The 25245-nt window shown below is 45.3% G+C and overlaps 1 protein-coding gene across 1 annotated transcript in view; it reads left to right on the forward strand.

Annotated features, from left to right (window-relative positions):
* The window catches only part of COL22A1 (collagen type XXII alpha 1 chain), a 1057215-nt gene that overhangs the window by 515374 nt on the left and 516596 nt on the right, over positions 1 to 25245 (forward strand). The window contains exons 7-9 of the mRNA XM_078686128.1: positions 9815 to 10090; positions 17301 to 17381; positions 21243 to 21356. Of these exons, the coding sequence (XP_078542254.1) occupies positions 9815 to 10090; positions 17301 to 17381; positions 21243 to 21356 (471 nt within the window). The remainder of the gene's footprint in view (positions 1 to 9814; positions 10091 to 17300; positions 17382 to 21242; positions 21357 to 25245) is intronic.

Consider the following 25245-nt stretch of genomic DNA (forward strand, 5'->3'; position numbering starts at 1 on the left):
CTCAAGGGGATGGGGTCGTTCCGATCAAAGCGACAAATTCCGAGCGGGCCCGCCACGAGAGCGGGCCGCTCCACCGTTGGTTAACCCCCGCTTACCCGGGCCCCGATGAGCCCATTCTTTCATTGTGCATGTTATGTTATGTTATTTCTTTTTGTTAAAGCGCGTGAATCACCGGGGGGCATCTCGGCGCTGTATACCGCTGGGGAACCCGTCCTGGCTTTCCCTGTGGGATGGTCCCTGCTGGGAATCCCCAAGGTGGAGCCAAGCATCCCCGGCGTTGAGGGGGCCGTTGTGGAGATTAGGCAAGCTAATGCCCAGAGTTGCCGAGTGGGACCCCTGGTTAGAGTGGGCACCGAGGAGAGAATTATCGAGTCCGCTGACCCTGGTCCACAACCCTGCCTCGTCGGGAATCGAACCCTGGTCCCGGGCCGACATGGGGGCGTAGTTGGTGACAGAGCCCCCGGAGGCTCCAACGTGGGGTACAATTGCTTTTCGAGCCCAAGTGGCTACAACGATGGCACGATTATCTTATGGCTGGCCCAGAGGGGCCCATGATTTTCTCCCGTAATTGCCCCAACCTCGGGCATACTTCATTTAAAAAAGCGCTAGTGCACTCCACATTCTTGGGGGTATAATTTGTTCTTTTCATCAAGAATGAGGGAGGTAGAAAGCTGATCCAATCAGTTTCCAAAGTATATCTAATAATCAGACGGGAAAGGATCACTTGTCCTGCACAACCTTAGGTTTCTTGCAGGAGCGGGGGGTGTATCCCAAATTAAAAGACCCTCATGCACGTGATGGGTATGGTGGAGTTGTAGCGGTGTATCTTGATTCTCCGCTTTTTTTATTCACGTGTGTGCATAATCATCAGGTCGATTAGGTTATGCAACCTCCACCAGGAGGTGTTGACCCAAGGTTGAAGCAGTAGTGAGCCAGTGATGAGGGATTGTTAAAAAGGCCCGGATTACCAGAAAATGAGTTTTAATAGGTCTGGGTTCGGGTCTTGTAAACTCTGGTGTTGTGCATCAGAAGATACTTGTTAGGAGTAATTGATGCGCTCAGAGTATAGTTAAAAGGTTATTGTGAAGGGAAAAGGAATTAGGTCGACATGTTTCTGCCTTATACGCCTTGGTAGGACTTACAGGCTTTCATCAGGACCGTTATGTGAAATAACGTGAAGGTAATGGGGTGTGGTCAAAAGTGTTCAAATGGAGTGAAAAAGAAAAAGGTATATTGACCTGTCTCTTGTTTCGAATGAGGTCACAGTGTACCTGTAGGGGAAAAAATATATACACATACGTTTTCAACACACAGGGGAGAGGGTACAGGGGAAAACACCAAGCAGAAAACTGTATCTCAAGTCTATCGATTGACAGACTTTAGCAACAACTAAAAAATGGCAATACTTCATTCATGGCCGCTATCAATGGCAATGTCAGCTCTCTCTTCAACTCTCCATACTCTGACAGAGGGTCAAGGCATGCTCAGAGGTGGATATTACATGCATGTAGTCTCAGCGTTAATGTCAGTGTAATGTATTATATTGTGAAACGAACTGTAGGTTTCCAGAACCGTGTTGTGCTCGCTTAAATGTCATTGTGAGATCTTCCACACACTTGGTTTTACATATAGTTATACATTTATCCGATATATCAAAGGACATGCATAATACCGTGCCTGAACACACGTGTACTTTTCAAGGCGTGCTCTTGGTATCTAACATGCTTAATTCGGCGTGATGGTAAGGTTGTGCAGGACAAGTGATCCTTTTCCGTCTGATTATTAGATATACTTTGGAAACTGATTGGATCAGCTTTATACCTCCCTCATTCTTGATGAAAAGATTATGAGCAGCGCACAGCTGTGGGAGTCTTGACCAAAAATTCTGACCAAGAAATCCCCTTGATCAGAATACTGCCTCGAAGATTTCGTGATGGCAGAGAACCTGGGATTAAGTTATTCCATCGAAGAAATCGACGCAATACTTTCCAGACCGGCCCTATTTATGAACAGTGACCTCACTCAGACTCTCTCCAGCTCCACGGAGTGGGATGAACTAACAGAAATAAAAAAAGAACAAGTAAGAACAGCCGTTCACGGCATAATAATGACGGAATACCTCAGAGTTAATGCAGCACCCAGAGGACTCTGGGTCACCAACGCCCGAGGATTTTTCTGAAGGACCTTCCATTCAGAAAAGACTGGTCTGCCATCTCATGGAAGTGTACAAAGGACTACCTAGTCCTAATCATCAAAACCGCCACAAGACTAACAGAAGAACTCACAGTGAAAATCGAAATTTTGGAGACAAAACTGAACAACACTGTGAACATTACTATCTATAAGAACAGATTAGAGGAGATAAATAAAGAAATGAGCAACACCCACGAGTATTTGACACAAACCAAACTACAGAAGTTAGCAAAAGAACTCAAGAAGTTCTCTTTAGAGAAGATACATCCCTACAGCAGTAAGGACTACAATGCAGACGATAATGCCTCTAATTATGGATCACACAGCGGTGCATCAAGCGCAGGTTCGGATCAAGGATCGGACCAACACAGCAATGCTAACAAAACATATTTCCAAAATAGGAGAGGAAACCGCCGAGGACGCAACTCGTGGCGGCTCCCATTCTTTCAAACGAATCCACAAGGGATGCCTTTCCAATCTTTAAACCCTCACTTCCAGGGGTGGATGAACCCATACTTCCAAGGCCCTCAAATGATGAATCACCAGATACCAATACAGACAGGTCAGAATTTCCAACAGAATATACCTTTTTTAGGGAACGGCCCAGCTCCCCAAAGAACCCGGAGAAGAGGAGTAACCTGGTCCGATCAATCCAGGCAAGTACAGACGAGGAGTGTAACCAAAGCCAAAACCAGTACAACCACGAATCCCTCATTGTGAATCTCACTGAGAAGGTCTTAACCAAGGATGAAGAACTCATTCTCAACAAAGGCCTTGGTTATGTCCTAACACCGAAGCTAGATCTGTTTAAAACCAAATGTGAAGTTGCAGAGTTCTGCCGCAAACTGAAGTTAAAAGCATTTTTTAAAGGAGACGCAATTCCTAACAGGGAAGGAGATACAACCTTGAGTAACAAGTCATCTTTCTGTCCTCTGAATTCCCAAATCCCAATCGAAATACAGACTTTCGCGCAGGCCATTTTCAAAGCCATAGATGGACTAGCAGATGAACCTCCAAAACCCTTCCAAAATCTCTCTAGAAGGGAACAGGCAGCTCTAAACGCCCTTAAAGAGGATCACAACATAGTCATCAAACCGGCCGATAAAGGCGGAGGAGTGGTTCTCCTCACAGCCGAGGGCTATGACCAACAATGTATGGATCTCCTCAAGGATAACAAATTCTACAAAATTTTGACTCCAGACCCAACACCGAGATTACAGAGAACTATCGCGATGATGATAGAAGAGGGAGAGACCAACAATTGGATCTCAAAAAAAGAAGGGGAGTATCTAGGGACCAACACACCTCGCACTCCCTACTTCTACTCGTTACCAAAAACACACAAAGGACGAGTACCACCACCCGGACGACCGATCGTGTCGGGTATAGGTTCCCTTTTAGAACCCTTGTCGCAGTTTGCAGACCAATATCTTAGGCCTTTGGTCCAAAAGACACCGACGTACTTACGAGACACAAGAGATCTACTGACCAAGTTACAAGATGTCGAATACTCTCCTGACACCATGCTCTTGGTCGGATTCGATATCGAGAGCTTATAAACTAGCCTTCCACAAAATAAAACAATGGATACACTTGAGAGCATACTTTTCAATTCAACCTGGAATTATAAGACCCCCAGACATTTTGTACTGGAATGTTGCCGGCTGGCACTTATGGAATTTTTTTTCCAATATAAAGACAATCTATACCTACAGTGCCACGGGACATCAATGGGCAGCACCTCTGCCCCAAGTGTGGCAGGTCTATACGTCAGTACCTTTGAGGACCTACACATCCTGAAGGAGAACAACAACCCTTATAGTCGCCATATACTGTTCTGGAAACGGTATATAGACGACATTTTTGTCATCTGGCAAGGGGATGAAACCAGCCTAAGTGAGTTCCACACCTGGCTTAACCAAAGAGATGACTGTTTAAAATTCACTTACTGCATGAACCGGGAAAGCATTGACTTTCTGGATGTAACAATTTATGCGGCGGAAGGAACTCTCCAGACCCGGACGTTCTTCAAGACAACTGCTAAAAACAGCCTACTCTCTTTTAAGAGTTTTCACCCCCGCCCTCTGAAGGAAAACTTGCCATACAGCCAATTTCTGAGGCTTAAATGCAACTGCATCAATATCACTGAATATAAGTCACAAGCTGATGACTTATGCAAAAAACTAGAAGCCCGAGATTATCCACAGAGAGTGATTAATAAATGCAAAAAACGCGCCAGAAATCAGAATAGGGAGGCGCTTCTTGAGACCACACCGAAATCACCCTCGGAGGAAGTCACCTGTGTAACCACATACAGCCCAGTGACAAATAGTGTCAAGAAAATCATTAATAAGAATTTGCGCATTTTAACGTCAGGGAGCCTTTCATGGCCAAAGCCGAGGTTTGCAAACAAAAGGAGCCGAAATTTGAGAGACATTCTTGTCCATACCAGACCTCCACCAAAGCCCACAAGAGGACTAACTGACCCATGGGGTAATCCCCAAGTAACAGGACATTATCCATGTGGTTCATGCTCGGTTTGCAGTCTGACAAGACCCACCAAGGAACTCCAATTACAACCGGAGTTCAAATGGACCATACGTCATCACACCAACTTCAATACCACCCACGTGATATACATGATCACTTGCCCATGCAACCTCAGATACATAGGCATGACATGTAGAAAAGCTAAGCAGAGACTTTGTGAGCACAAAAGCAACGTGAAATGCAAGAAGAGCACCACAAAAATGGCCAACCATTTTCTTGAGAAGGGCCATACAACTCAAGATCTCAACTGGGTCGTCCTAGAAACTTTACCCAACAAAGACAAGAATGCTGAGAAAATCCTCTTTGAAAAAGAGCAAAGATGGGTACATAGACTGGGAACTGACCGTGAGCTGAATGACAATATCCCCTGGCTCAGTCTGAATAGAAAATAGAAAAATGTGTCTGATGTTACTGAACTGTACTAAATAAGAACTGACCATGGAGACCATTCGATAACCCATGTGAATATAGGATTCACTTACCAACATGAACATTATTCAAACTGGGTCTGGTTTTCCCTCCCTCTTTGTTTTTCCCCCCAATGTTGGATTTACAACGATTGTTCCTCCCAATATTGGATTTACAATCTTTGTTCCCCCAATGTTGGTCTTACAATTTTGTTCCTACATTGCTGTTCTTACAATCGAAGTTCCTCCTCCACCCATATACCGTGCAAAGAGTTGAAAACCCGTTTTATAAATGACAACAAAGTCCTTGTTGCAAGCACATTAAAAAACTCGGCCAGTCATTTTAAAAAACAGGCTGACTCGGTATTTGAATACCGATTTCGTTAAAACTAATAAGAACAACAGAGAGCACAGCGTGAGCGTCACCACAGGTCGTCATGGCGACACGCAGTACAACCAATCAGGTTCTACGCTAAGAGTCATTACTGAACAGGAAACAGAAGACTCTGTTTCCGGGTCAGAGAAGGCAGCGCGCTCGCAGAAGACGCCAGGACAGGACGAAATAGGTAGCGCGACTGTAGACAAAACAGTCCAACAACAGCAAGTATTGCAGCTAACCGCCTTTAATAACACCTTTCCCCTCTGTTTAGTCCCCTGTATAGCCTTCCTACCTGATTGGAGCGCGTTATTTATATGCACGAGGTAACTATACCATCACTCCGAATTAAGCATGTTAGATACCAAGAGCACGCCTTGAAAAGTACACGTGTGTTCAGGCACGGTATTATGCATGTCCTTTGATATATCGGATAAATGTATAACTATATGTAAAAGTGTGTGGAAGATCTCACAATGACACTTAAGCGAGCACAACACGGTTCTGGAAACCTACAGTTCGTTTCAGAATATAATACATTACACTGACATTAACGCTGAGACTACATGCATGTAATATCCACCTCTGAGCATGCCTTGACCCTCTGTCAGAGTATGGAGAGTTGAAGAGAGAGCTGACATTGCCATTGATAGCGGCCATGAATGAAGTATTGCCATTTTTTAGTTGTTGCTAAAGTCTGTCAATCGATAGACTTGAGATACAGTTTTCTGCTTGGTGTTTTCCCCTGTACCCTCTCCCCTGTGTGTTGAAAACGTATGTGTATATATTTTTTCCCCTACAGGTACACTGTGACCTCATTCGAAACAAGAGACAGGTCAATATACCTTTTTCTTTTTCACTCCATTTGAGCACTTTTGACCACACCCCATTACCCTCACGTTATTTCGCATAACGGTCCTGATGAAAGCCTGTAAGTCCTACCAAGGCGTATAAGGCAGAAACATGTCGACCTAATTCCTTTTCCCTTCACAATAACCTTTTAACTATACTCTGAGCGCATCAATTACTCCTAACAAGTATCTTCTGATGCACAACACCAGAGTTTACAAGACCCGAACCCAGACCTATTAAAACTCATTTTCTGGTAATCCGGGCCTTTTTAACAATCCCTCATCACTGGCTCACTACTGCTTCAACCTTGGGTCAACACCTCCTGGTGGAGGTTGCATAACCTAATCGACCTGATGATTATGCACACACGTGAATAAAAAAAGCGGAGAATCAAGATACACCGCTACAACTCCACCATACCCATCACGTGCATGAGGGTCTTTTAATTTGGGATACACCCCCCGCTCCTGCAAGAAACCTAAGGTTGTGCGGTATAATTTGTTCTACAGTGCCCAGGTGGCTCCAACGTTTGGCAACATTAATGTCAGAGCCAGATGGCTCCTGCCTTTCAAAAATTATTTACTGAGCCCCGAGTGGCTCCAACAAAGGGGGACACATTTCTCCTGAGGGCCAGTGAGAGCCCATGCTGCATTTTCACTTTCACAGCTGCCCAGCAAGTAGTGGGCAGCTGCACTGTTTAGGTTCTTCTTTATTTCACAGGACATGTCTTTTTACTCCAGGAGTGAGACACACTCTTTTGCCCATCCCTACCATGGCCTGAACAGCTGCGCAGCACTTAGTGCCAGCTACAACGTTCAGGCCCCTCATTGAAGATTCCCAGCTGCCCAGCTAGTAGTGGGCAGCTGCCACGTTTAGGTTTGCGCCAAGTGCGCCCCCCGTGACCGTCGCTGCATTGGCAGCGCGCCATGACTTTTTGGACAGAGGGCATTTGAGCCCCTTATAGATGGCCAGTTGGCCCAGGGGACTATTAGGTTTGTACGGGGCAAGGCCCTAGTGTACTTTTTATAGGCGCTAGGAAATGTAATGTTTGTAGTTTGATTTATGCACCTTGATTTATGCTTATAGATGTGCTTTTATGCTTACTAGGTTTTACCTACTGTCTTATGATTTCTACTGTGTTCTAGGTTTGATTTATTCCCTACTGCAGGTTATGTTACTATGTTTATTTCCTAATGCAAGTAATGTTTAGAAGTTGTGGTCTACTAGATTTAGGCTTAGGAGGTTGGTGCAGAATAGAGTTCTCACCTTATGTGCTACTGTGCCTGTTCTTTGATGTAATTATTTATGCGAGGAGCTTGTATGCTCGATGGGGCTGCACAACGGAAGGACTCCCTGATTATTGCAGAAAGACTATGGAGACGCCACGCCAGACCTGCCACTCACCCCCTCTGAAGACATGCGGACACTGGCCCTGTCCTCCTGCCGCTTCACGGCATACATTACACCCCCTATGCTTTGGGAATTTTGGGGACCGACTGAACTTAACACCAAGGTCTCAATCCCCCTGCCTGACCTCAAGTTGGCAGACTCAGTCGGTCTCTCCAAGATGCCCTAATGCTCCGGGACAATAGAACTGGTCAGCGTCCTGAGCTTAACCATCTCCCTCACCTGACCTTGATCCTGCTCTCCCTCCTGGACATGTACTCTGAACCTTCCCTTGACCGCAGAGACCCTTCTATTTGTCCGATGTACGGTGGAGCTACCTGTTAGCTGAAGAGGAGATGGGTTGTGGATTCCCCTTCGGCCGTCACCTACCCAGCCGAATTTTGGGCAGACTTTCCTTCGTCTCTCTGTCGTTTCCCCCTCCTACCCTTTCACCCCACCCCCTTCCCCATCTACGCTCCCTTCTTCTCGCCCTCTTTCCCTTTAATGTTTTTCTGTTGAGACTGATGCCCGGTGGACCTACCTGGTAGCTGAAGAGGAGATGGACCGAGGATTCCCCCTCGGCCGTCACCTACCCAGCCGGACCTTGGACAAACTTTCCCTTCGTCTCTCTGCTGTATCTATACACTACCTCTTTTGCCCTCACCCCCTTTCCATTCCTCACCCCATTTTCCTTTTCTTCTATGCTCCTAAAAAGTTTTTTCTGGTATCTTTTGTAACTATTTTCCCCTTGTCTCTACGTCCTGCCTTCCTAGTACCCCTTTACCCTATCCCCTTACCCTTCCTGCTCCATTCACCTTGTTCCCCTATGTTCTTTAAATGCTTTTGTTGATACTTATGTAACTTTTAACTGATGTAATTTGCAACATTATTGTCCCTCATGTAAAGCGCTCTGATTCCATCGGCTCTAGCCAGTGCTATATAATAACTCATTAATTACACTTGTTCCCATTTAGTACTCTTTCTCCCTTTGTCTACCTCCCTAGCTCCTATCCTCTCTCCCCTGAATCTCTCACCTTACCTGCTAGTCTGCCTCACCCCCTGTCCTTTGTGCTCCTTCTCCCCTTGTTGGGGAAAGAACCAATATTTATACTCTGGATTCTCAGCGTACCCACTGAGAGAGTCCACTGTGCCAAGGGAGCCACTCACAGCTGAGGTATGGTATGGCACCCCTTGCCAAAGCTCTCACTCTCCCCTTTTTAGGGAAGAATCCAGAATGTAGGCCAGGTTTGTGTCCCCGTCGCCCTTCCCCTCCTCTTTCCTTGCGATGTCCTTCACCCTCCCCTCCTCTTTCCCACCTTCATTACCTATCTACTTCCCCAGCTCATTCCCCCTCCCCTGAATCTTTCCCCTTGCTTGCTTTTCCCCTTTTGTATTTGAGCGTATTGTTTATCTTGACCTTACACGTAACTATGTTGCCATGCTCTAATAACTGTGTAACCTTTGTAAGGATGTAACCTGTAACTACGATCTGATGCTCATGTAAAGTGCTCTGATACCTCCGGGTCTAGCCAGCGCTAGATAAACCTTTAAAATAAATAAAATTAAAAAATTAGCAATTTGAAGAGCTTGTCATATTTTATTTCATTGGCTAAATTGTAAAATATACTAATGAAAACAGCACAGTCAAATATTTAGTTATCATCCGAGGTGTGATGATGTTAACTTGTGATCATGTGGATAGTGTTTAAGACAGAGTGCTGCATAATCGCCTGTATGTATGACTATTAATCACTCTTGGAAAGAAAGAGTGGATTTGTGACCAGTTGTCAATATCTATCAGTTTGTGCAACTTTCTATCTTCTATTAGATAATGTCTTTCAAGGAGTATGTGCATCACCATATTTTATTGTGGCTCTAAAATTCCTTTTAAATTCTTCAAAGAATATCACCCACTCCTTTGTGAAAGGCAGCCACGTGCTGTTAACATTCCTTCTGTGAAGGATTGTGATAGCATAATACTGTAAGACTGTGCATTGAGAAGACATTATCCTTTAGCACATGCTAATGTTTCTTCTTGTTCCCCACCTAGGTGTCCATTAGATTGGATGGAGAAAATAAAGCATTGGAATACAGTGCTGTAGGAGTGACAAAGGATGCTGTGAGAGCTGTCTTTCGCAATGCAAAAGTCAGTGAGTTGTTTGACCGCAACTGGCACAAGATCGCCCTGAGTGTCCAAGCCAAGTCTGTCTCCCTCTACATCGACTGTAAATTGGTTTTAACTGTACCCATTGAAGAAAGAGAGAACATTGACATCCAGGGAAAAACTGTGATTGGCAAACGTCTTTATGACAGCATACCTATTGACGTAAGTCGAGACAAAATTACGAGATATTGCACGTGTATGGTCAGATGTTTGTACCTACTGTATTAAAGGCATGATAAATTGATGAAATGTGATGTTATGCTATGTGCATGTGCATGGTATCGTCCACTGCTGGTCTGGTACTAAGATGCTTTCTTATTCTGGACATTCTTTTCATATCGGTTTGAGATTTCCACCCGTCAGTTTTGAATGTTTTTTTTGTTGTTGTATTTGGTTATGGATGGTTAGTACAGCAGTGAGTCAAGTTGGCTATGGTTTGTGTTTTTTAATGTGAAAGTAAAATGAGTTTGAACCTACTGAAGATCTCTAAAGTATGTTGTGTCAAAGGACAATACAAGTCGAATCTTTCATCGCTCCCTTACAAGACATACACATCCGATCCACAGACAAGAAAGAATATGGAATAAAAGCAAAACCACTGACCTCCATCTACTGAAGTTCCTCAACACCTCATGTAGGCAATTCATCACAGCAGCCAAAGCCAGATACTTTTCCAACACCATCAAAAAAGCTTTCAACCTAGGCAGAAAGCTCTTAAAAGCAATCTAGTACTACAACAACCCCAGTCTGACCCTCCTATCTCACAGCCCACAGAAAAGTGTGATGCCATCTAGTTCTTCAGTGAAAAAATCTAAAACAACCAAAAGCACATCAACCACACCAAGTCTGTTCTCCTCTTACACACATCCCTATGTGTATCATTCTGAATTTATAAGCCTACAATCTCAATTCAATTGCTGATCTTGCCAACCTACATACCTCCTTAAAAGCTACCTCCTATGAAGGTGATACGTTACCCTCAACATCATCAAAACCCTCTCTTGACAAACTCTCTCATCACTCCTCACCATTATGTCTCCCACCCACATACGCCATCTTTCCAGAAGATCTCAAAACAGGCCCATTCCTCCCACTCCATAAAAACAGCTGAACAACTACTGGCTCATCACTCATCAACACCAACTATCTCCTTTATGGCTCCCTATCCACCTCTAGATGATGCCACAGCACTAAGACAGCCTCCTTATCAATCATAGATGTCCTCCTCACCGCAGATAAAATGATCTTTGCCTCTTGGCATTGCTAGACACTTGAGCTGCCTGCAACACTGCCATCTGTCGAACCCTCACCCATACCGTGAAGTCTCTAATGGGATTTACTTGCAATGCCATTCACTGGCTGTCATCTTAGCTATCTAACATATAGCAGTTTATTCACGCTGGTATCTCCATGTCGCAGTAGCTCCAAATCATTTGAGGAGCCATAAAGTTATTCATATTGCCCTCCATCCTCTATAACTTATAAATGGTCCTCCTTAGGACTTAACTCACCAATAAAAGCATCAAAATTCACCAATACACTAACGATACACAGATCTACTTAAAGGTCTGCTCCGATACAGGCATCCAGCTTCTCAGACTGCGGCTATACCTCCTCCTGAACTAGATGTCGAGCATCTACTTGACACTCAACCCCTCCAAAAGCAAATACCTACTGTTTGCAAAGAACAACAGCTATTCCAATACTGACTCAACAACATTATCTAAACTTTCTTGCTAAAAAAACAGGAATTGTCCCTCTCAGAATGCAACTTCAGAACTGCAGTCATTCCTTCATTGTATTGCATCTGGCTGTTGGCAATGCCTTTTTCCACTGTCTCCTGGAATCCAGACTTACCCCTCATTATGGTATCCTGCACTCCAGAGTATGCCTCATCACTCATCAAGCATCAAGGGCCTGATGCAATTTGACAACATCACTGGCACCTTGATGAACCCTATTGGCTCCATTTGCCGTATCATCTCCAAAACCAGCTGCATCATCTACAAAGTCACTACGACCAGCTGGCTCACTAACTCACCGTCTACGGTGTCCCTCAGCACACCTGTAAGCCCTGCAGTCAGAATACTGTCACACTGTGACTGATGACAAAGAGCAACAAGCATTTACAATGCAATGGTTTTGCCTTTGTTAAAGTTAGAGCTATTGGCATTGCTCTTGACATTATATTTATTTATGTTTTTTTAACATAAATAAATGGCATTGCCATTTACAATGCCACTAGCTTTATCTCTCGCAAATGACACAAACAAACACACACAGAGCCCCCCCACACACACACCCATACAGAGCCCCCCCACACACACCCACACAGCCCCCCACACACACAGCCACACAAAGCTTCCCACACACACAGCCACACAAAGCTTCCCACACACACAGCTACACAGAGCCCTCCACACACACCCACACAGCACAAGCAGGCAACAGGGGCACACGGAGGCACAAGCAGTGGGTGCATCGGTGGAGCTGAGTGGTGGGTGCATCGGTGGAGCTGTGTCGGTGGAGCTGTGTGGTGGGTGCATCGGTGGAGCTGTGTGGTGGGTGCATCGGTGGAGCTGTGTGGTGGGTGCATCGGTGGAGCTGTGTGGTGGGTGCATCGGTGGAACTGTGTCGGTGGAGCTGTGTGGTGGGTGCATCGGTGGAGCTGGGTGGTGGGTGCATCGGTGGAGCTGTGTCGGTGGAGCTGTGTGGTGGCTGCATCGGTGGAGCTGTGTGGTGGGTGCATCGGTGGAGCTGGGTGGTGGGAGCATCGGTGGAGCTGTGTCGGTGGAGCTGTGTGGTGGCTGCATCGGTGGAGCTGTGTGGTGGTTGCATCGGTGAAGCTGTGTGGTGGTTGCATCGGTGGAGCTGTGTCGGTGGAGCTGTGTGGTGGCTGCATCGGTGGAGCTGGGTGGTGGGTGCATCGGTGGAGCTGTGTGGTGGGTGCATCGGTGGAGCTCTGTGGTGGGTGCATCTGTAGGGCTGTGTGGTGGGTGCCTCGGTGGAGCTGTGTGGTGGGTGCCTCAGTGGAGCTGTGTGGTGGGTGCATCGGTGGTGCTGTGTCGGTGGAGCTGTGTGGTGGGTGCATCAGTGGAGCTGTGTGGTGGGTGCATCTGTGGAGCTGTGTGGTGGGGGCATTGTAGAGCTGTGTGGTGGGGGCATGGTAGAGCTGTGTGGTGGGTGCCTCGGTGGAGCTGTGTGGTGGGTGCCTCGGTGGAGCTGTGTGGTGGGTGCCTCGGTGGAGCTGTGTCGGTGGAGCTGTGTGGTGGGTGCATCGGTGGAGCTGGGTGGTGGGTGCATCGGTGGAGCTGTGTCGGTGGAGCTGTGTGGTGGCTGCATCGGTGGAGCTGTGTGGTGGCTGCATCGGTGGAGCTGTGTGGTGGCTGCATCGGTGGAGCTGTGCGGTGGGTGCATCGGTGGAGCTGTGCGGTGGGTGCATCGGTGGAGCTGTGTGATGGCTGTGGAGTGAAAACTGGAATGTTGCTTCTCTTGTGAACTGGCTTTAATTTCCATCTTTGTTCTACGTGTTACAACTTGAGGCATATTTAAATCAGTTGTGCTAATGTCCGATCCCGGAAACTGCATTGTGCACACTTCTAATTTCAGGGCCTCAAGTAGCAGTCACTGTGTTTTATTTGGGAACAACTCGTCTCTGGTGGTTGTTCTCTAGGAAGATAATGCAGAGGTGCGAATGGAGATGTCTGGAGTGAATGGGACGAAGGGCTGTTTTTTTTTTCTTCTTCAATTTGCATCACGGGACCTGTGTATTAATGTCAACCTTTTTGTTGCCTCGCGAATGAGGTTGATTTCATCACATACATTCAATGAGGACTAAACCTCTTTAGGAAGGTGTTGCAGGTTTGCAAAAATGGTGTTTGACACAGGACTCTATTTTCACCCCAATATATCAGCAGTTATGCTAATTTTTAGTTAATCAACCCCAATGTTAAACAAAATAAGCACCAATTTGCCAGAAGACTCAGCCTGACACTTGACTTCTGTCTTTGAGGTACAGCAAATGTGGGAAGATGGATACAGAATCTAAAAGAACCTTTATTTATTGATTGCACTTATGCGATCCACCAAAATTCGGCTCACAACCGACCAATGGGTCGCCACCCACAGATTGCCAAACACTGGTCTAATCCTCAATCCTGCTGCAATGCCAATAAAATTATACAAGACATACTTTGCTCCAAGTCTGCCCGTATCTTAGAGATGACTCTAATGCTATCATGTTGTGCCACGTTATGTAGCGCACTCAACGAGGCCAGGCTTTATAGCCAGCAGTGGTCTGTCTTCTGAGACTTGTAGGTTTATTATTTTTTTTTTTAGGTCTCGCTTATCAACACCTTCAGCTGACTGGTGTAAAAAACCTGCTGTGAATTATATAACAGTCGGCTTAGCCACTCACTCATGATCGGATGGCTTTATCGTCCATCTCCCTTTCGTGCTTCTGATTCCCAAGGCTTTCCTCACTAGTCATATGTTTGTCCTGCAAATAAGCATTTCAGAGTCACAGGGTTTAGATTGGATGGAAGGTATCCTTCCACTGCCGACATCAGACTGAAGTGCATATCAGGAACTATTGTGCTTCCCTACTGCCCCTAGTTCCCCAGCCCTTCGCTTTAATAAACCTTTTCAGTCCTCCCAATCCCTTTATTTATTAGAACCCCCTTTACCTGTGGCCAATTGCACCAGCACCCTCGAGCTTTGAGTGCTACCTCCTGCACCATCAGTAGCAGACATATTAAAATGGCACAGATGGTCGCTTTGGATCAGCCAATCTGTGGTGGACATTTTTGAGTTTCTTAAAGCATAAGAAAATTAATTCAAAGATAACCATCAAGGATGCGCTCGCCATCGCGGATCCATCTGGGAGAGAGAAAAAACCATTGGCAAAGTCCAACAGATTTCACAAGCAAGACCTACGGGCTTTGTCAATGCCTGTTGACAGAAATATAGGCTTTGAAGTCAAGACATGTTAAATGATGTTGGTTTATAAACCAGTTCTGAGTGTAACATACTTGACTTGGGACCACTTAGCAGAGTTGTAACTAACTGCTCCCCTACCCAACATATGTCAGAGGCAAGTTATACATCGGTAGTCTTAAATGTAATAAATACAAAGTTTGATAATGGCAATATCATACTGGAAAATGTGGACTAAATAACAATACGGATTACTAAATTAAAACACCAAAGCTTTTATTGGCAGTTTATTTCCTTGAAGTTTGTCCACATCTGATTTACTTCCTTACAAGCACTTTAAATGAACTCACCTACAAACGGTCTGGAGAAGGTCTTTAACAATAGTGCTCTCAAGGATGCAGCGTTTCTATAGGTTCAAAGGGACACAGTTACTGACAACTGAGTGAAGTAAAGACGACGGCAAGCGTTTCAACATTGACTTCATTCTGGTTGCCAATGACAAGGAAAATTTTCAAGGCCTGCCTCTGCATAATGTGATCAGGTCCTGACAACGTTTTCCATACAACTCACCATTCATAGAACGGACACACAGAGACATAAGACCAGAGGATGAGTGTAACCCGCAAAACACTTGTAAAGTGTTGTCGTGGAAATGAATGAAAGTAATTGGGCGACCAAAAGAAAATAAAATACAAAGTATGTCATTGATAATGTTCTTTTGATGCGGGTTCTACCGGAATAGAAATTCTTAAGGATTTGTTGAGAGCAAGAGCACGAGGAATCTTCACAGACGGAATGTCCATTCTAAACATGCAAAGGGTGCTTCCATTAACTCCAGCACATGCTTTGCAAAACTTTAAAGCAGAAGCTCCAACTCGCAAGCATAGAGTTTCACTTTTACCTCTGCCCCTCCTTGCTCAATGACAATCAACGCTCTCTAAAGTCAGCCTGCTTAAACCGAAGTACGGCCGCCGGGGTCAGGTCTGCGGGAGGACATGACGAGCGACGAGTGAAGGTAGGAGACAGGGGGAGAGAGGTTGGGGCAGGAAGGCAGGGGAAGAGAGGAGGGAAAAAAAAAAAAAAAAAATCGACTCACCTGCACCTTGCGACGGCGGCACTTCTCCGGTCTCCCTCTTCGGCATGGGAGACCGGCAACGTCGACAATCTCTCTGGCACTTCTCCGGTCTCCCTCTTCGACATGGGAGACCGGCAACGTCCTCCGCATCTCCCGGGGTTCCCTCCAGGCCACGGGAGCCCCGCGGGCGCCGCCATACTTCTTGCCGTCTTCCTTCTTCCCCCGGGCTGCGGGGGGCGGGCACTTCCGGCCGGCCGCGCTAGGATTGGCCGGCCGGCCAGTCACGGGGCGGGAAACGGGGGAGGAGAGACGCAGAAGTGCCGGCAATGCCGGACCAGACTCGGGGGCGTTCCCGGCGTCGCGTGACATCGGCAAAAGCCAAAGAATGTCAGGAACGCCCCCGTGTCTGGTCCGGCATTGACGGACAGGCCCCTCATCCAATGGCTAGGCTCCATTTACGGAGCCAGCCAATGAATGACGAGGGCCGACCCAAAGCACACTACAGTTCTCATCAGGTTTTCGCCTGCGCGAAAAAGATGCGCAGAGCGCATCTTTTTGGCGAGGCAAAACCTAAAAAGGAACAAATAAGGAAACCAGTCTTCTCTATCTAAGTACCCTGGTTCTAGATTATCAATGTGTTGCTCCATCCACCAGGACCACTCCTACTATTTTTCAGTTTAGTAATAAGCTAACAACACCGCTCTATAAAGAACTCTATATCACAATAACAGTCCTGTTCTGCTCAGAACCCTGCACTTTTACCAAAGTCACATTGTCTGTATATTTGCCTTTGAATATTTCTACTGCTCCACTGCCTTTCCTCAAGGTTCATCATACTAATGTCGCATGCATGCTTATGTACGTATGCCAAGTAAGCCATAAAAATCCTAGTTTCCTCATACCTGTCTGTCACAATCATAAACCAGGTAAAACCGCCTAACTCTCTACAAGTTATAGGCATATGCTTATGCATGCAATTGTGTGGTTCTTTTGAGATTTAGGACTCAGTAGTGGACTTATATATGTAGCCCATTCCATCTTCAACAAACAGATTGCTTTCTCTGTTCTAGATCATAGGCAATTCATGCCATGTTATATCTCTGTACCAATGGTTTCTCTCATTTTTGATCTCAGAGAGCTTGAAAATAATGCAGTGAAGTAGCTGCGAATGTTCATATTGTATAAGGAAGAAATATGTTTACATTTGTTCATCTGAGAATGAGTGGAAATGGTATTTGTGATCCATAGCAGATATTTTAAGGCTAATATGGGCAACATTTTGTAGGTGTTAATAATCAACATTTGATGTTCCTTATAGCAAGACCTATGATACTAATTACATTAATTCTGCTTTCTTTGTAGTTTGACCTCCAGCGCATCGTTATTTACTGTGACTCCCGCCATGCGGAGTTGGAAACCTGTTGTGACATCCCAAATGGACCGGTAAGTATCTCCACATTTTTGATGTCTTTGTCAATGATGTTGATGTCTCTGTCAATGATGGTAATGTTTTAAAAGATGGAGCATGGACACCAAACGCAAACTTTTTCTTCTTGACTGTCCTGTGAAAGGAGACTACACCTACGCCTGAAGATTCTTCCTATTACCATAAAACCTAGAGATTTAATTAGACTTTGGCAGACAGGGTGCTCTGTCAATAATCATATGGATGTCCGTCTACTATATCACAATTGCATCAAAATCATGGCAACTGAAATTATACATCAGCGGATGGCCAAGTTATGCTACAGAGCTGACTAAGGGTCTGTCATAGATGTGATGCCTTTTTCTCCATCAGGGAGATAAAATATTCTGTTGCCCTGACTGTGTTGTATAGGAAGTCAGCTCTCTACATAGTGTACCAACATGAGGTGTACTATGTAGAGAGTCCAGGAATACCTTATTAGTGTACAGGAGCTTTTTCTTAACAATCCCAGAGTGCCCTGTTTTTTGGTAGTGTGGTCAAGCAGTCTTAGGCTTATCAGAGGGGAATGTTAGGCTGTTGTTGCACACAAAGGGACAATAAATGAGACACACACTAAATAAGGAAATCCGACACCAATTTAGCAAAATAACATAGATTTTTATATTAATTTAGACACCAAGATCCATGAGATTGAGCTAGCGATTTGCAGAAACAAAGAAAACACAGCTGTCAGATTTGAGGCATGAGCCTCAAACGTGGCAATGTTATCCCGTGAGACAAACATACACTGTATAGGGGTACTTGCAACCGAGTTATAGGGTTGTTTTTCTGGCCTTAATTTAAGTAGGTGCCAAGACCCTTAGAATCACCAGCAGTTTTGGTCTACGTACCCTGGTGTGTTCCAGATGCAGAGGTGCTGGTCACAAGAGTAGCCTCGTACACTACAGCTGTAGTCTATGGGCAAAATCTGTAACAGAAAAATACTGCAAGTGGGGACTTTGGGACAAGTCTGTCCGAACCCAGTGGGGGTCTCAATTATTAAGGGTTTTTGGGGCAAGGGTGCACCGTCAGTAGGCACGGACTCGGACTGTGGGGCTCGGGTACAGAGGTGTTTTATCTGGCGGGTCACTTGCATTGGATGCTCTCACTTTTTGAATCAACCTGTAGATGGGAACAAAACTGAACTGCTGGGCCACTCTCAATATTGGCCTCTCTGGAGCTGATGTTTCACGTCTGTCGGTCGGTCTTAGCTCTGTTGGTTTCTGGGATGGACGCTGAACAAGCCTAGGTTGCTGCATGGGGTCCTGCATCTCAGGTATTGAAGAAGGCCAGCTCCTGGGGATCCTGGCATCTTCAAACTTGGTGGGGAGATCTGAGGTTGTGGAGCACGGATACTTCCTCCTGGGTGGCTTCTGCATTGGTGACCCAGGTGACCCAGTGAACAGCAGATCGGTGAACCAGATGTTGAGGTCAGTGCCTTCTGGCTGCAGGGAAGTGGCTCCTCATTTCAGGGGAGATGCTGTCTGGTTGGCAAAGTGCCGGCAGCCCTTCAATGCTTTTAGTAGATGCACAGCTACAGCACGATTCGGGTCTTTGCAATTGATGAGACAGGAGCAGGCAGGTAGGGTTTGGCACCAAGTCCACAGCTACTCCACAGTTGCTGCATTCTTTGGCTCCTTTTGGTCCTTCTGCTTCTTTAGGGGGCTACCTAAATACTGAATGTAGGGGCCTTTTAGAGGAGTGAAAGATAGTAGCCAATGGTCTACTGACCCGTGGAGTCACTACACCCCTAATATGACCACTTCCTGAGGGAAGTGGGCATAACCCTGTCCCAGAATTCCTAATCTCCCAAAAAACAAAATTGTGGAATCCTTATTTCATGGAGCACATCAGGAAGCCCACCTTAGGGGTGTTACTAGCTTGGTCGTGCAACATGCCTACTAGGATTGGTGCTAAATGGGCCTTGAGCAGGGGGTGGTATCTCCCAGGTCTGGGGAAAGCCAGGGTTGCACATCAAAGGTGGCAGAGGCTTTAAAGCCATTGACCTTGACATGCTAAATCAGTAGCCATCCTGCTGGTCGAGGTGTAAACACCTTCCTCTGGAGCAGGCATTGTTTCTGGCCTTAGAGATTGTGGGCTCTCACCTGCAGGGGGTAGTTTAAAGAAAAAGGGGTAACCCTGTGTCCCTCAGAACCTGGGTAATTAATGGTTTATGAAGAGATGTTTCTGTTGGGTAAAACAAAATAATTTAACCATGCTAATAATGCCATAGGTTTCAGAGAAGCCGTCCTGTAGCTGGAGAACTGGTAATGACCAGTGCCCAGTACATATATTTAAGAGGGCTTTCCTGTTCGCTTGTACTGTCTAGTAATTGGACTAGACAGGACAGGGGCATATCTGCTCATGCAGATATGCCCTTCCATGCAATATACTGCTCTCTGCCTTAGAGCTACAAGGCCTGCTGTAGGGGTGACTTACGTATATTCCATGCAGTGACTTTGGCATAGCACACAGTGAGTGTGCCATGCTGTGTTTTTACTTATGGTTTGCACCATGACACGCAGTCTTCAATGGAAGTTTGCATGCGTTTTGGATGGGTGGGAGGTCCTTTAGTGTGGCACAATATATGCTGTAGCCCTTAGGGACCCTGTTTGGTATCCATGCCCTGGGTACCAGGGGTGCCGCTTACTAGGGACCTACAGAGGTGCCAAAGTATATGCCAATGTGTGACTAACAGTTTTACCCTGTTTTAGAGAAAGACCACTGATACTGGGCCCTGGTTAGCAGTGACCCAGTGCACATTAGTTCAAAAACATCTGTATCAGTGGCAAAGAGTGGGGGGGACCATGACAAAAAGGGGCACTTTCTACAAGTTGCACCCCACCTACTTCAGAAATGACCACCAAGCCAATGGTCGTTTCTAAACCATTGGCAGGAACCGCAGTCATGGTGGTTCTTGTCAATGATGTTTACAGTTTGGTGCAGGGTTCCTTCCTTAAACAGGATTTTCATTTTGAAAAATAAAACAGAAATGCTCTGCTTACCGTGGGATTCCTCTCCCATGGTGAGGGAAGCCTTTAGACGTTTTTTCTGCCCCTTACCACTAGGGTTTTCCTGATGGTGAACGGCCTTCAAAACTTACCTCTAATTCAACTCATCTAATTTCAGTGGGCGGAATTAGAGGCCTGCCTCTGGATGGGTCATATTTACTGTATGACGCATCATATCCCAAGGAGTTACAGATACGTCAGTATGTCTGATGCATATTAGGCGCAAAAGTGACGCATTGCTGGAGTGTGTCACAAAAGTGACGCAACTCCAGCAATGTGTCTTTTCACATGGGGCAAGCCCCATGTCAAAGGGCCTGCATCAGTCTTACGTATGCTGTGAGGCAGGCGTAAGATATTGACACATTTGCGTCCTAGAAGTGACGCAGTGACATCTCATAGATTTCACTGCGTCACTTCTGCGAGGCTTCCTTGCACCAGAACGCCCACTCGGCATACATTATACCTGCGCAGGTATAATGTGGTGCAGGGGGTTTACAAAGTGACGCATCTACCTAGATGCATCACTTTGTAAATATGATGCAACATGGCGCATTTTTTACCCTGCTGGTGCGTCACAAAAAGTGACGCACCAGCGGAGCAAAAATGACACATGGGCTCATGAAAAAGCCCCTTCGTTTTTACTATTGTAGTTGCTATGATTTATTTCAGAATCGCTGTGTCATTGGACCACATTGTTTTCAATCATGACTGATGCTTGTGTTTCTGTAACTTATTGATAGTAATATTGTACTTTTTATAATCAAATGCAATAAAATTTTGATTTTTATAAAGAGCAAAATCGGTGATTGTAACTTTTTTTGTATTCAGTGCCAAGTGACAATTGTCACGGAGCCTCCACCTCTGACCACAACGCCCACACCTGGAATGGAACAAATTGGAACAGTGAGCACCGTAAATTGTTCGGCGTGTCCACATGAAAAGGTACAGCACCTTGCTTACTCCCTTTTGCAATTCAACAATGTACTTGTCTGTGTTTATGTCTTATAAAAGAAAAAGCTGGTAAATTGGGGGTCATGATGTGAAGAAGTAAAGGCGTAGATGAGTGTCAGATCCTAACTCCATTCAAATCTAGGTTGTAGTGGTCACAACAGAGGGGAAACCATTACTTCTCGAGTTTGTGTGTGGGAAGCCTATTATAGGGATCTTCAACTGAAGTGGTTTAGCCACTGTCAAATAACCAACGCAATACACACAGTAAAGAAACAACATAAGCAATGTCTACAAATATTATGTTAATGCAAATTAAAATCTAATAAAGCATAATATATAGAAATACACTTACCAGAGCCCACCATAGACTATCCAGCTCCTATGTAGATTTGGGGGCAGTAGATTGCTTTTAATTATGGGACAACACAGCATTTATGTGGGTAGGTAAAGTTATGAAGTACTGCATTTCAAACTCTGTAAAAGCACCAATCTGGAAATCACCTCTTCTATTTGTGTGGGTAATTGAGAAATAACAGGGATGTAAATTCTAAAGGGGCTCACATTTGGGTTTTGGGTCTGCATAGTATACTTCACCTGGGATCACTATTCTTCAGCACAGAGAAATAATTCTTGGACGGTGACAGAATGAAGGGGTGTGAACCCATGTGATCCAGTAGTGGTTACAGAAACTAAAAGGGGAGATAATGATATGGATGGTACAACCCAGCTAGAATCTTCTCTCAGGGTCCTAAAGAAAGGATTTAACCCCTTAGCTGCGGGGTGTTTTCCCCCCGCTGTGTGGGGGGGAGGGAGGCCGCGCGCGGCGCTGCTGTGCTGGTGACGAGCTTGGCTCGTCATGAGGCACAGTGGAGCTGCCATCATGACGAGCTGAGCTCGTCACAGCCACACCCGTTTTCGAACGTTCAGCACAGCGGAGAAATTATCCCCGCGTGCGAACGTTCCAACGGCTGTGACGAGCTCCGCTCGTCATGAGGGCAGCTCAACCGTCCCTCATGACCAGCTGAGCTCGTCACTAGCACACAAGGGGTTAAAGAAGAGGACAATGAGCTCATTATCTTATACAGCCTTGGTGTATACTACTCCCTTCTTTACTTTTACCTAAGGGTTGTCTTGAAAATAAATGTACTTGATCATTTTAGAACATTAGACTAAACCCCAGTGGGCCTTCAAACTGCCTAATTATATTCGCTTATTGTCCTGGAGTTTGCAAATGAATTGGGATTGGGAATCTTTTTCCATTTGTTTATACAATTTTGAAGTTATACAATTACTATTTTCATACAAAAGAAACATAGCAACTTTATTCACTTGGCTCAGCCTCCATCCTGGGCTGGCCAATTTTCTGCTAATGTATTGAGACCCAGTCCACTGTTTGCCCACCAAGCACAGTCTGCTTACTTTACTGCTGTTGATGATTGCCTGCTTTCAGGGGTGGCCCTAGGCTCATGGTGGCCCTGGGCAGGGAGCGTAGGTAGGAGGCCCCGTAAGAGGGGGTCCGGGCGGGGCGGAGCCCCCGGAGCTCAGGAAGATGTTTGGAAGTGGAACAGAGCCAGAGGCCGCCAAATCACTGCCAGGGGTCGCCACGCAAATATGTATCCATCCTCCTAGGATTATTATATTAAGGATATATATTGGCGTGGCGGCCCCTGGGGTTTGGCAGCCCTGTGCAAGTGCACAGCTTGCACATGCCTAAGGCCCCTGCTGCTTTGTACCAGTACGTGTCAAGAAGTCTGATTGCAGTTCATAGTGGCTTCAGGGATTCGGAGTTTCAGAAAATGAGTTATTAATTTTGGAGGGTTGACCCTCATTATCATAACATACAATCTTGCTAGTTTACAACACCTCACTGACAATAGATGCTCAACTCCCGGTGCAAGCAGCAAACGTTTCACCAGAAAAGTGTTTGATAGGTTCAAGCATTACTAAACAATATAGAGCTTAATAACATCACAGAACAGAATCACCAAACCAATCTAGAATAAAATGCCCAGAATTGGCCAAAAGAGGACAAAGGTAACATGAGATATTGAGCTTTAATTTTCACAGGCAAAAAGGAGCAGAAAATGACACAGCACCATTATTTGTCAAAATTCATTAGTGGTTGACCTTAACAGTGGCATCAATTTAGGCTGACCAAGAGAAAGCTGGGATCAGGTAAACTCCCTTACACTGGTCAGACATTTACCTGACTTGGACGCGTGGTCTATTTTTGTAGGTGTCAACTTCTTCTAGGGGAGTAAACCTGTTTGTTAAAGCCAAGAAGAATTCCTCCTCATCGAGCTCCCCCTGAACTCTTCAGTCATTACACCAACAGCTTTGAGTGGAACAAAATTGGATTTCATAGTGACAGAGAGTGCTTCACCGCTGAGATGAACTTATTGCTTCATCACAAACCAAGGTCCGACATTCAAGCTTAGGCTTTCTTCCAGTTCTCACATTTCTCCAGCAGGGCAAGGCAAGAATCTGTACCTGCAAGTGCAGCAAAGGATAACAAAATGTTTTTCAGCAGCCCTGTGGTAGCCTCGAAGTATGATCGAAAAAGTTACAAGCTGCTTGGCTGTCCTTATCTGTTAACAATGCACCTTTCTCTAGGAGGTTTTGGTTCCTTGCTCAGGTCCTCCAGAGGTTACACAAATGGCAAAGTCTTAATTCTTGTTGAAGTTGGGAAGTTTACTCATTGACTATTCACAGCCTCCAGGTCTATAGTGATGGCTCCTATGGCCCAAGTGTTTCGCCAGCCAGTGCTCCACAGATTCCAGTGTGGTTCACACCCTTTTAGGGAGCTGCTTCTCTTACACAGGACTGAGTTCTTCATCTAATTTTTGGCGACCCTGGACAATTACACAAGGCTACCGAATGATCAATGCCAGTTCCTAGGTTGAAATGTAGAGCAGTTAGGTCAGGTTGCATTTTTTAATGCCCAGAATTGTTGTTGAGTAGCTAATGGTGGGGCACTGGTTTATCCAGGGAAATAACCACTAATATTAGATATTTGTAGGCTCAATGCCTGTCTACTCCCACCAACCCCATGTCCCCCCTTTTTCAGCACTTCTAGATTTTCTTGACAGTAACCCTTCACTGATAGTGGAAGCCAGATTCCCCTGCTAGGACCACCAAGTCCCATACCATATCTAGCCTAATGGAAGTGAGGACACCTCACCTCTTCCTGATCTAGGAAAAGCTTTCCTTCAAATCCTGTTGGTCTTTTTCCACAATATTTGAGAAGGCCCACTGGATTAAAAACTTCTATCACTTTGACTTTTTTATGGTATCTTAAGGTTAAATGGAACACTACTGCTCTTGACTTTTGGGATGATTCAAGATAACAGGCCATTTATTTCTCCACAAAGGTTTCCCTTTCTTTAGACGTTTGTGTTAAGATTCCTAACAGAAAAACGTTGACACCTAATTGGGAGGTTAATTACTCCCACTCGAGAAAAGGGCAATAAGCAGAACTAATTTAGTACTGATTGATTTTATGCCATACAAGGAATGATTTTTAAAAGATGCCTTACTGCTACAAATAGAAAGAATCAACGTTCATCACTGAACTAGATTTTTTATAAATTGTAAAGAGGATCTTTCGAACATGTTTTTAGCATATTCCTTGTCAGAGTTATAGAACTAAAACATTTATTTACAATCAGGGCACTCCGTAGGTAAACACAATGCTGATTTACACTCCATAGACAGTGCAGATTTACTTATACCTGATAAGCATTTCATATCTGTTCACTGTATGGAGCATGCTTTTCTTTAGTATTTAGCGTTTCCCATTTTTATACATTAAGCTCTCACCCCATTGGGCTTACAGGGCACACCTAGATGTGACTTAGGTAATGAAAAAATACATATCTTG

Source organism: Lissotriton helveticus, chromosome 4_1, assembly GCF_964261635.1.
Source record: "Lissotriton helveticus chromosome 4_1, aLisHel1.1, whole genome shotgun sequence".
NCBI lineage: Eukaryota > Metazoa > Chordata > Amphibia > Caudata > Salamandridae > Lissotriton > Lissotriton helveticus.